Source organism: Pyrus communis, chromosome 17 (genome assembly GCF_963583255.1).
Source record: "Pyrus communis chromosome 17, drPyrComm1.1, whole genome shotgun sequence".
NCBI classification, from domain to species: Eukaryota; Viridiplantae; Streptophyta; class Magnoliopsida; order Rosales; family Rosaceae; genus Pyrus; species Pyrus communis.
Window position 1 is genome coordinate 14,640,576 of NC_084819.1, and position 12,541 is coordinate 14,653,116.

Here is a 12,541-nt window from a genome sequence, read left to right on the forward strand (position 1 = left end):
TGATGGGCGTTTTCTGGGATGTCGTCGGAGTTGAGTTGAGGGAGTCTAGGGATGGTGGAGAGGTGGGAGTGAGAAAGTGAGACTGAAAGTCTGAAACTGTTTATGGAACCTAGGTTAGAAATTAACGGTTCATATTGCATGATAGGTTATCATTCAATCTCGACCATTGATTATAATTAGAAACGGGTCAGTCCAGGGCCCTGTTTTTCTAAGGTTTAGGAACCGGCCTACCCCGTAAATAACAATGGCCCGGCTCGGCCTGGCAGTTTCTTCCCAAAAAAAACAAAGGGATCCAGCCCGTACCCGCCTCGAACTTACACTACCCACCCTGACCTGCGGTTCCTCTACTTGTTTGCCCACCCCTAATATGAACATATACAATATTTATATCGGAAGGAAAGTGTAAAGATAGGGGGGTTCATGCATCATGGGGAATGTTTTCATGCTTCAAGGACGTTTCAAATATCTTACTTTATTTTAAACGTACTTGATTGGCAGAAAACAACAAAAGCCTTTGAATTTGTAGAAGACCATTCTTAGAAAATCAGAATTGTATCTCCAATGCGTTCTATCACGTTTAACACAGAAAAATTAAATTGAATCAATAGCTTGTAGATCAATTCCATAAAATAGTAAATTAATCATAAAAAGAATGATTAAAACGTAATACTCCCCTAATTGAAGATCAAACTCTCTTTAGTGCATCGTCAAGAGTATGCTGATAATGTGTTGTAGGCATAATTTATTGAACGATTATGGAGGCCATAGAGAGAGAGAGAAAGGTGCGGCAATAGTAGAGAGAAGAGATATATGTGTAATTGTGAGGTATGTTCTATTCCACCCCATTGTGCCTTTATTTATAGTAGCTGGGAAGGTTAATTTTTTATCCTTTTAGGATTACAACTCTTAATAGGTAATCAACTCCTAATAAGAATATGAGAGATATTCGAAGATGTACTAGGATTTACACAATCACATTCCTAATCTAATAGGACTACAACAAATAGTTCTATTTTCCAAAAAAAAGAGAATTTTTTGTCACGCTACGGTTTAATAGTATTATTTTTTTATTTTAAGTTTGTTTATTTGTTTAACTTTCAGTTTCATATTAAATTATTGTTGATTCATTTTGTAATTCAGTTCGTCTCATGCCGTGAATTGTCATTGACATTTTAAAAATCTCATTGTACACTCTTCATATGTGTAATGTTTAATTATAAAAAAAATTTAGAGTGCATAATAAGATTTTGAAGTGCGAATTAAAATGTATTAATATAATACGAATATATTTTAAACGGTATTTTTTTTTCTTCATAAAAAAAAAACCTATTTAACTGGAACCTATTCTCATCGATAAATTGTAGAGATTATTGTGAATATAATTGTTTCACCTTTTTTTTTTTTATATTCATCTTTAAAGGGGAGTAAATTGGCTAGATTTTTTGATCAAACAGTAGATTTTGCCAGATTAGCCACCGACAGGATTCGAACCTATACTGTCATGTAAGGTCTCAATACTTATAAGGGCCACTTGCAAGTAAATTGGCTAGATGTTAGGAAATCATTTGCTATCTTGTAATTTTGGTCAAATGATAGATTTTGTTAGATTAAATATTAAATTAGTTACCGACGGAATTTAAACCCACAACATCATGCAAAGGCTTAACATCTTTCCACAATTGTGATAAATGGCTACGCATTATTGTTCATTTTCATGAAAAACCTATTTTTATACTAACAAGTCAATTCTGGTACTATTCACTTTACCTTTTATTTTATCCTTATTGTAAAAACTCAAAATTTTCAAGCCCTTTTGATTAGTTTCCTTAAAAAAAAAAAAAAAACGTTTGACACAAGTTTTATTTTAAGAAAAAAACACTTAAACCACTTATTTTTTTTTTTTTTGGAAAACAAAAAACACTTAACCACGTTTTATTAATAATAAGGACAAATTTTAAAGGGTAACCAGGGTAAGAACTAGAGCCCAGCACGCGAAATAAAAGGCCCAGAATTCACTAGCTTTTTAAATTCCAACATGTGCACCTGAAGGAAATCTTTCTCCGTCAGCCCATTCCGTTAACTACATCAGGCCCAAGTTCACATTTCAGCCCTATCAACAGATAGTCCAAAAATAAATTGAAAAACAGATAAAGATGCAATCAATTCTCTCGATCCTTCCCTACCAATCCTCTGTCTTCCTCATCACATACCGCTATTTATTTTAAGAGAATTATTATTATCACTCTAAAAATCTCATTCTATACTTCAAATTTTCTATATTAGGAAAAAAAAATACACTTATGAGGAGTATAAAATGAGATTTTTGGATTGTGAATAACACTTTCCTATTTTAAATAGTAATAAGCACTATTTCTAGAACCACAGAAGAAATTTTTTTTTCTCATTTTTGTTTTAGATTATAAATTGACTAATATTATTATCTAGGTCGTTTTAAATGATGCACAATTGTATTAGTTAACCCAAACGATAGAACACACCCAAAACAATTTTCAAAATTAACATTAAACTCATTGTTTCTAAATTAAAATAAGCATTGTTTCTAAACCCCAAAAAAATAAAAATAAGAAACTCTTCTTTTTGGATTGTAATTTGACTTAATATTATCATCTAGTTTGTTATAAATGATGCATGGTTGTATTTTTTTTTTTTAACCCAAATGACTGGAAACTAATCTAAAAATTTTCTCAAATTAAAATTAAAATAAGCATTATTTCTAAAACCAAAATTTAATTTTTTTTCTCTTCTTTTTTTCTTTCTTGAATTTGTAATTTAACTTAATATTATTACAAGTTTGTTTTAAATTATGCATGGGTGTATTATTTAATTCAAATGACACGACATCAACTCAAACAATTGTCCAAACTAAAGTTAAACCCCTATTTTTAACTAAAAATAAGCATTTTTCCAAAATTTAAAAATAAAAGTTTTCTTTTTAATTTTGTTTAATATTATTATCTAGTTTGTCTAAATGATGCATGATTGTATTATTAACTCACATGGCAGTGCGCAAACTTTTGGTAACTTTAACAATGGGACACAATGTACATTAAAATAAGAAAAATGTGTGGGGGAGCCAGGTCCACGGGTAGCCTATACCTATATAATAGGTTAATTTAGGTACTCATTAAAGAGGGAAAGGGATCATCATATTTCTTTTTCTTAATTCACCAAATTAGGAGATCTGTACGGTTGGAATTTGATACAACGGTTAAAGTTATTATAACTTTTAAAGTGGGTCTCTATTTGTAGCCGTTGAATCAAATTTTAATGGCACGGATTCCCTGATTTGGGGATTACGAGGAAGAGATCCCGAGAGGATCCCTTTCCAATAATGAGTACCTTACATATTCACCTTTTTATTTTGGTCCAATGATATTTTAACACATATTTTATTTATTGTTTTAAATAATAATAAACATGTTAATTAAATTTTCTTAGCCTTCAAAAAAATGAAGAATACATGGCGGCGGATGTTCTTGCATTGGTTGGTTTCCGGAGATGTGTGATAATGTTTAGGTCGATAGGCTCCAATCTTCGTTGGTGCAAGTTTTGAACAAGGATGATCTTCCGTGTCCGCATTAATTTTGCTGTGGCGGTGTTTGGGGTGACGCTTTCACTTGGTTGAAGCGTCTTTTGGATGTATCCCCTTTCATTGCTTTCACCTTAGTCTGTCCATCTTGGTTTTTGCCTCTTGGTAGGCTTTTGTGTACCTTTTTACTTTTTAGCCCTGGAATGAAGTTCCTAGTTTCCAAAATATATATATATATATATATATATATATATATATATCCTATATAATATTTGATAGGAACATGAACAGAAACAGAGCTTACGCGCAAGGCGCGAAGCGTACGTAAGTAGAAAAACCAGGTCTTGGTTGCCACTTTCCACTGAATGAACTTCATAGTCTTATTTCTCATAGTCAAAGAATAAAAAAATTTAAAGTGAAAAAAAAATGTGGCATAATAAGGATAATCACGTTCAACATGAAGTTTTTATTGAATCTCTCCTAAATAATAAAATTGTTGGAAGTAGGAGACTAACTTTCCACACCTACTAAATATAAAGCTTGTTTAGAATTGCTTTTAAAACGATTGATAACGCTTTTTGTGAAAATATTTTTTGAACCCATCTTTAGTAAAAATGAAAATAAATTATGAAAAAGCATTTGAAGTACTTCATATAAGAAGCATATAAACGCATTTTAAGTGCTTTTGGAATCCATAAACATTTTTTCTATAAGCGCTTTCAGTTATTTTAAAAACACTTCTAAACAAACCCATTGACTTGATCAAAGTTCTTTTACGTGTGAATTTTTAGGTGTCTTCCAGTATTTTATTTCTGGATACATTTTATTTATCACCAAACCATCAAGTACTACCTAACTTTAGTTGATTCCATAGAAGAATTTTCTTTAACCTAACTTTAGTTGACCAAAATTAAAATAGTTCTCTCTCATAACGGTGTTATTTTTTTAGGAAACGATAACGATAGTATAGGTTTATTAATAAAAAGTCATTACAGACGTTCATTACAAAGAGCCAATCCACAACAAGTAAATCTAAGATTAAATTTGGAGGAGAATCATACCATTCACAAGCTTGACTTAAAGAGAAACTAAAATGTGTGAACCTATGGGCAACAACGTTAACTTGACGTCGAGGATGAATAAAAGTAGCATCGGCGATTGTTAGAAGTAATGCCTTGATTGTCGGTACTAATGGTGTTGATTCTTGAATGCCAAGGCAAAGAGAGCAGCTCGATTTTAGTCAGAAATTATTTTGTCAATAAAGTAGATATTTTGTCAACAATATGGCTGGTAAAGTCGATAATTTATAGACAGCTATTTAGGTTAGTAGCTTAATTACGTAACTATTAACGAATTTTCAATATGACCTGAGGATTAAAATAAGATTCACGATTTCTACCTAGCGGAAATTTTGTTTAATTTCTGGGGTTTTAATCGGTCAAAGATGGAAATGTGCGTGTAGTGGTTTAGGGTTTCATCGAATGGTCAGCTACAATGGTGGGATTTCGAAGCAACAGCTAGCGGCTAGAAATGATCATAATATCTTATCAACTTATTCAAAAGTCTTCAGATTGATCTGCCCCCTGGAGCTCTCCAGAAGCAAATATTCATTGTTATACCTGCATATCTGGAAAACGAATTTAATTAATTATTTCCACAGGCATGCATGATGCATTTCTCTGTTTGCTACCTGATTTTATATTATTTCATACTCCAATTATACAATATATATATATATATATATATATATATATTCCCATGTCATATTCGTTTATAAAAAGTAAAACTCATCATCGTATATATAAGTAACTAAACAATATAGTATCCGCCTTCTCACGTTATATAAAAAGAAAAAAAAAAGTCATCATACTTAACTAAACAACATAGTATCACTCAGAAAAATAATAATAATAATAATAATGAAATCCAAATATTTTGTCGATGGCCTAATGGCAAGGCCGATCTTGAAAATTTGGGGTCCTTGGCAAGCATTTGAAGTGGGGCTTTAAGATCATCTCCAAAGGAGATGTCAAATTTTAATCATAAAATTTAAATTTGAAGGCTTAAGTGGCACTTTGGCATCTTTTAAACTTTTGATCTCCAATCGATTTGTCAAATTTTAAACATAAAATAATAATTCATATGTATTTTCTTTGCATTGGGAATGAAAAGAAACAAAAGGATAATGGTTTAAACCAATAAAAAAATTAATAAAAAGCATTTAATAATTAATTAAACAAATCTAAAGGTGCTGTCAAATTTGGCAGCAAGGGGAAGAGATGTCAATCCATGTCATGCCACATTAAATTTGGCTTCTCGGTTGGAAAATATTAATGTTGTATTTTGTTACCGTTATTGCTGATTTGGACATTTTGACATCTTCTTTGGAGATGCTCTAAAGTAATTCGTTAAATACATAAAATATGTATAAAAAAATAATTTGTTAAATGCATAAAATTATTCTATTTCTACATCAAATATCATTGAAAATTAATATCAAAAGAAGATAGATATACAAACATTACTTAAATGTTACACATCTCACATTTTTAAACGCAAATGTACTTAATATTTTCAGTCAAGAGTTTAAGATTGAGAGTGAAGAACAATAAAACTTGATGATCAAGAGAGTAAAAAATAATAAAACTTGATTGACGAGTATATTAAATTCAAAACCAATTGTTTAACTTGTGTTTTTTCTAAAATCATCATCACACTAACAAATCGAATATTCCATTAAATAATAAATTATTGAAAAGCAAAATATAAATTCAAAGTTTTAATTACCTTAAAGAATAATCTTCAAGATTATGTGATAGTTGATTTAAACATTCCATAGAAATGGAGAGATTGGGAAGTTGAAAGAAAAAAAGATTGCAAGGGGACTTGATTTTTTATAACTTTCTATGCATTTGGATAGATGGACAATGATTAAATTTGAAAAACAAGAAAAAACTAATGACTAAAAAGGCAGCTCCATGTTTCGAAGGAAGTCGAACATTTCCACTGTACCAGAATTATGATTTTTTTTTTTGTATTAAAATGTTATTTACAGGATATATAAAATTTTTAAAAACCTTAGGTGGATGCCTACATGGACTACCCTTAGGACCGGCCCTGCCTAATACAAACAATAAACTATGCATGGCCTTTTTTTTTTTTTTTTATTTTAATTTTTTAAAATTTTCTATTACTAGAAGGAAGAGGGAAGTTTTAAACTATTAAAATAATTTTGAGTTTAGGAGAGTTTAGAACCCGGACGCATAGGTCCGAATCCAGCATCTTATCTATCGGAATATTAAATCATATGCAAACTATGAATGGGTCACCTTGCAGCAAAAATGCAATGCCGTAAACGTATATGTAAACACTTTATCACGTTTTATTTTCTTTGCTGGCCATTAATTAAATACTTTTCAATTTGCAGAGAAAGTAAAGGATTACTTTTCATAAAAATATAGGATAGGCAGATTTGACTATTTATTTAAAGAAAAATTAATGAAATGAGTATGAAAATTATGAGTTTTAATGATAAGGACAAAATAAAGAGTAAAGTGACACTCTTGAAAAAATGGGCTATATATTTCATGCCAAGGTGATCTTCGGGGTTTTAGATTATCCAATTGTGAAAACGAGCTGAACAATTTAAAAAAAAAAAAAAAATTAATCTCTGCCACACCAACGAAACTAACGTATCATTCGATTTAGTTGATGGAATGGGATAAAGTAAAACGCAAAAAAATGAGTATTGAAGGTAAAGAGCAGCAAAATACAACAGAGGATCAAGAAATAAATTTTGAAGAGAGTAGTCGGGATGTAATATAAACCTTTTAATTTCTTAAGTACTAGGAATTGCTCCTAAATTGAATATAAAATAAAGTAAAATAAATTTACACAAATTTACACAAATGGCACCGACTTTGTCCACTGTAATTGAAAAAAAAAATAACTATTTCTAATGTCTCTTCAGAGTTCAGTTATTTAATTGGAAAATGCATGTCTTACTATGTTGACATTGAGTAATATTCAAATCCAAACGTGTTCTAGTACACCGCGGGAGTTCCCTTTTCTTTTTAGTTCGTCAGCCTGTAAACTTCAGTTTGGACACGGTCAAAATGGTGTTATTAAACATGGCCGGTTTGCTTGATAACCAAGTTTCTGACTGTGTTCATATCCTTATTTTAGCACTCTCTGATGAGTCAGCAATTTAATCACACTGTTTACTGGATATATGATACCAATGTCATTTTATATGTCGGTATGTTCAAAATTTCAAAGTCCTTGCAAAGAAAAATGCAAATTTATTGCCTAATTTGTCACGTAATTGTGGGAAAAAATGGGTTGCAACTACTTTCAAAATGCCTATATAAACATGGCATCCATAGACCTCTGAGATATCACAAGAGTAACACAATATCTCCATAACAATAGCCGATTCTCAAACCTCTCCTTTCCCCTTGAGATCGCTCGTTTAATTTGTTCCCCATATGGCACGGTTAGCCTTTGTGCTAGCTTGTGCTCTAGCTCTATTGGCTTCCTCAGTGGCCTCTGGTGCAATTGTTGAGCATTCTTTTAATGTAAGTCTTGGCTCAATTTTGGGTACGCTCATTTTTGTTTCTAGAATGGCTAAAAGCACATTATAGAGTTAAAAAAAAAAAAAAAATACTCTTGATTCAATTTGATGAAAATAATTTAAGTATTTTTGGGTGATTGAAGCGGTTTTTAGAGACAATTTCGAACGATCCCTTTTGGAGTCTTATTTTATCATGCATATTTCCTCACCAAATATTTGAATGTTTCCTTTGAATAATAGTAGTGATCATGTTTGTTTTTTTATTTCCTTTGTTTTCAGGTGAACAACCTGACTGTTACCCGACTGTGCCAAAATCAATCGATTACTGTAGTAAATGAGAGTTATCCTGGACCAACCATATATGCACGAGAGGGAGACACACTTATCATCCATGTTTTAAACCAGTCGCCCTATAACATTACTATTCACTGGTAAATACCAATTATTCAAAACCATTTAACAACCCCCAAGGGGAAAGTTGAGTTAAAGTTTTGTTCATGTTGTATAGTTTCTTTCTTAATGCAGGCATGGAATCTTTCAGCTTCTAAGTGTATGGGCAGATGGGCCTGCATACGTAACTCAATGTCCTATACCCCCCGGACAAAGCTATACTTACAAATTTAACATCACTGGACAAGAAGGCACCCTTTGGTGGCATGCCCACATTTCGTGGCTCCGCGCAACTGTCCACGGAGCGCTTATAATACACCCGAAAGCTGGTCGATCCTTCCCCTTCCCCAAGCCCGCCAAAGAAGTTCCCATCATATTAGGTAATTAACGATTAAACTATACCATTCAACTTGTTTAACGTTAATCTTAATACGTAGTTCAAATAGTAATTTTGATGACTAATTATATATTAACTGTTTGATGGAATTGCAGGAGATTGGTATAATGGCAATGTGGTCGACATTGAGCAAGATGGCCTATCCAAAGGAATAGCTCCTAACCTTTCAAATGCTTACACCATCAATGGACTTCCTGGCGATCTCTACGACTGCTCTCAAAATCGTATGTAACCATGCATACATGCATACTCGTAAATTTATTAATTTAGTTTATATGTTATTTTTGCATGATGAATATTAACAAATTGACATCAAATTATCAGAAACATATCAGCTCAGTGTGGTGGGAGGAAAGACTTACCTGCTACGCCTAATCAACGCTGCACTCAATACCGTGCTCTTCTTCAAGATAGCCAATCATAGCATGACAGTTGTTGCCATTGACGCCTCGTACACGACTCCTTATGTCACAGACGTGGTGGTTATTGCACCCGGTCAGACCACTGATGTTCTCGTCAAATTCAATCAACTTAACGGATCTTATTACATGGCCGCCACTCCTTACGCTAGCGCTGATGCTACCGCCGTTGGCTTTGATAACTCGACAACTAGAGGCATCATCGTCTACAAGGGCTACACGTCATCAACCCCCATTATGCCCCCTATGCCCAACCCTAGCGACACGCCGTTGGCCAACAAGTTCTTCACCAATCTCACCGGCTTCCCTGGTGGGCCCCACTGGGTCCCAGTCCCACGTGAGGTGGACGAGCACATGTTTGTGACAGTTGGCGTTAACTTAGCGATGTGTCCCGAAAATGCCACGTGTCAAGCCATATTTAATAGCCGATTATCTGCGAGCATGAATAACGAGTCATTCGTGACCCCGACTAATATGTCCATGCTGGAAGCACATTTTAACAACATGAGCGGGGTCTACACCAGAGATTTTCCCAACGAGCCTCCGGTCAAGTTTGACTACACGGACACGAACCTTAGCCTCGACCTATCCCTGATATTCGCGCCAAAATCAACCAAGGTCAAGACGCTAAAGTTCAATTCGACAGTACAATTAGTGTATCAGAACACAGCGTTTTTGGCCATCGAGAACCACCCGATGCATATCCACGGCTTCAATTTCCACGTATTGGCACAAGGATTTGGAAATTACGATCCGATTAATGACCCCAAAAAATTTAACTTCGTTAATCCGCAAGTACGTAACACAATTGGTGTGCCGGTCGGAGGATGGGCTGTGATCAGGTTTCAAGCAAATAATCCTGGTTAGTTTTCTTAATCATCTCATTAATTAAGTTTCTTTGTATTTGAAATCTGTTATAAATAAATAATTTATGATTACTTGTTTTAAATTATTGTTTCAGGTATCTGGTTCGTGCATTGTCACTTGGACGTTCATCTGCCTTGGGGGCTGGCCATGGCTTTTGAGGTTGAAAATGGAGGGACGCCAGAATCTACTTTGCCTCCACCACCACCTGATCTGCCCAAATGTTAGAAGTTGTTTGGAAGACTCCTCAAGATACTGTTTCATTTTGTATTCTTGAAATTATAATACCGAGGTCAATTTCATTCGTTTGGTTACAAATGAATAACTTTGTAATAAACCTAGCGACAAATGTATTGTTTAAGCTGGTCATCAATGTTTGTCTAAAATCAAAATACCTTACTAATTATTAACAATTGAGGTACCTGCTAGGATGTACCTGTTAGGATATAAGGGTTTATGTGTCAAATGTAGTGAGTGTCATGTGTCATTACATCATTGGTCCTGTAATAAGTCTTGAGATAGTTATACTGAGTTTATTTATAAATAAAGTCAAAGTCTTGTAATGATTATCCAGTTGTAATGTAAATATTGTTATTCAAAATTCTCTCTATCTCTTCGATGACTTTCAGCTTCCTTCATTTCTGGCTTTCTCTGTTGACAGTGCCCTCATTTATTCATGAAATGATCTGACAGTCTTTTACTTATTTAATTATGTTACTTCTTATCTCGTATTTTCTAACAAGAATACATTTTTATAGCTAGTCTACTAATATTTTTTTGTATAAAAAAGTGAAGTTTTACGTTTGACTTAAGTGAATGATAATAACATTTAATATATGTTTTGAATATAATACCTCTTCAGTGAATTATCCCGTCCCCTTGCTGGAATATCATTTTTGATAAAAAAACAATCTCATCTTTGAACATCATTTGGATTTCTCTCTTTAAACTGTATTGCCCTTTATGGAAGAATGTAAATGGTCTAAATCGTATTGGGCCCCAAATCAGCAAATTATAGGTTTCTGCACTATTAGAGATTTGGGTTACCCATCACATCAGACCTCCACATAAGTTCCTATTACAAAATGTTGATAATCTTGTGTTTAAAATCTTATAATTAACAGCTGTTCACAATAATCCTTATGAAAATTGCATTCCCTCTAATCTTCTTTTAATGAATCTTTATTTTATCTTATATATAACATGTTAACGAACTTCAGCGTGACTACTTACAATTCATTATTGTTTTAATTGACTACTACAATTTGATTTTACACGCATTAATAGTTTCTCTTGCATGTGATTAAGTTGTGTCCTTGTTGTCTAGTTTGACTTCGAAATGAATTGGGATCTCGTTTTGATAGCCTTGATCACATTGCAGGGTCGGTTTCCATACGTGGGACGTACGTACTCACCTCTCTAGTATAAATGATGAGTAAGAGTGATACTCCTAAACAATAAGACCCTCATACATGTACAATAATTGGAACAGAAGTTTGACCGTCTAGTTTTAGGGATTATGCTTCAATTAATGTGGCAAATCTCCTCCAAAATTCATTGCCACTAACATTCATGCATGGCTGTAAGGGGCCAGGAGCAAATGCAGGATGAAACTTTCTTGATGATTCTTGTGAAACTGGACCAAGAGCATATGTAGGGGCACCGACATAATTCGAAAATTCTTCCATGGTGCGGTGAGGGTTTAGACAGTTGTTTTTCGCGAGATAAGGCAATAATATTCCTACATTATAAAAACATTTGATAAAGAATGTTAGTACTTGTACATCAAATTAGAATGCTATGATATTATATTAGATAACCACTAAAACACTAAACTTAAGAAAAATCATCGATCATATGCATGTAAATTCTGGAAAGAGATCCTCTCTGAATCTCTTCCACCAAGGCTACCGGATCAAGTGATTCCGACCCTTGAAATTTGATCCAACGACTAAAATTATTGTAACTTTTAAAGGGGCCCCTGTTTTTAGCCGTTGGATCAAATTTCAAGGGTCCGGATCACTTGATCCGGTGACCTTGTTGAAAGAGATCCATCCGTAAATTCCAACCATTTAAATAGAAACACTGACAGAAAATATAAAGAAATTGATGGTTACGCACCTCCAAGTGTCTCAAAAGATTAAGAATGTTCAACGCGTAATTAAAAGTGAAGGGGCAAATTGAGAAAAAGGTCATAAGTCGAGGGGAAATTTTCAAGTAGGAAAATAAGTACCAATAAAAAATAGTAATATTTGGATTTAGGAAATTACATTATTGCTCATAATTTTTATCTGTGATAAAAGACTAATAGCCTTTTCACCCCTTTTTAGTTGACAAAGAAAGCTCTT

General features: G+C 33.3%; 1 protein-coding gene across 1 annotated transcript; it reads left to right on the forward strand.

Moving 5' to 3' along the window:
* Window positions 1–7,961: 7,961 nt before the first annotated feature.
* On the forward strand, window positions 7,962–10,554 carry LOC137722848 (laccase-7-like). Its single transcript, XM_068461949.1, has 6 exons — window positions 7,962–8,127; window positions 8,403–8,554; window positions 8,649–8,893; window positions 9,006–9,134; window positions 9,235–10,191; window positions 10,291–10,554. The coding sequence occupies exons 1-6, from the start codon at window positions 8,038–8,040 to the stop codon at window positions 10,419–10,421; spliced, it is 1,704 nt and encodes a 567-aa protein (XP_068318050.1). The 5' UTR covers window positions 7,962–8,037; the 3' UTR covers window positions 10,422–10,554.
* The last annotated feature ends 1,987 nt before the right edge of the window (window positions 10,555–12,541 follow it).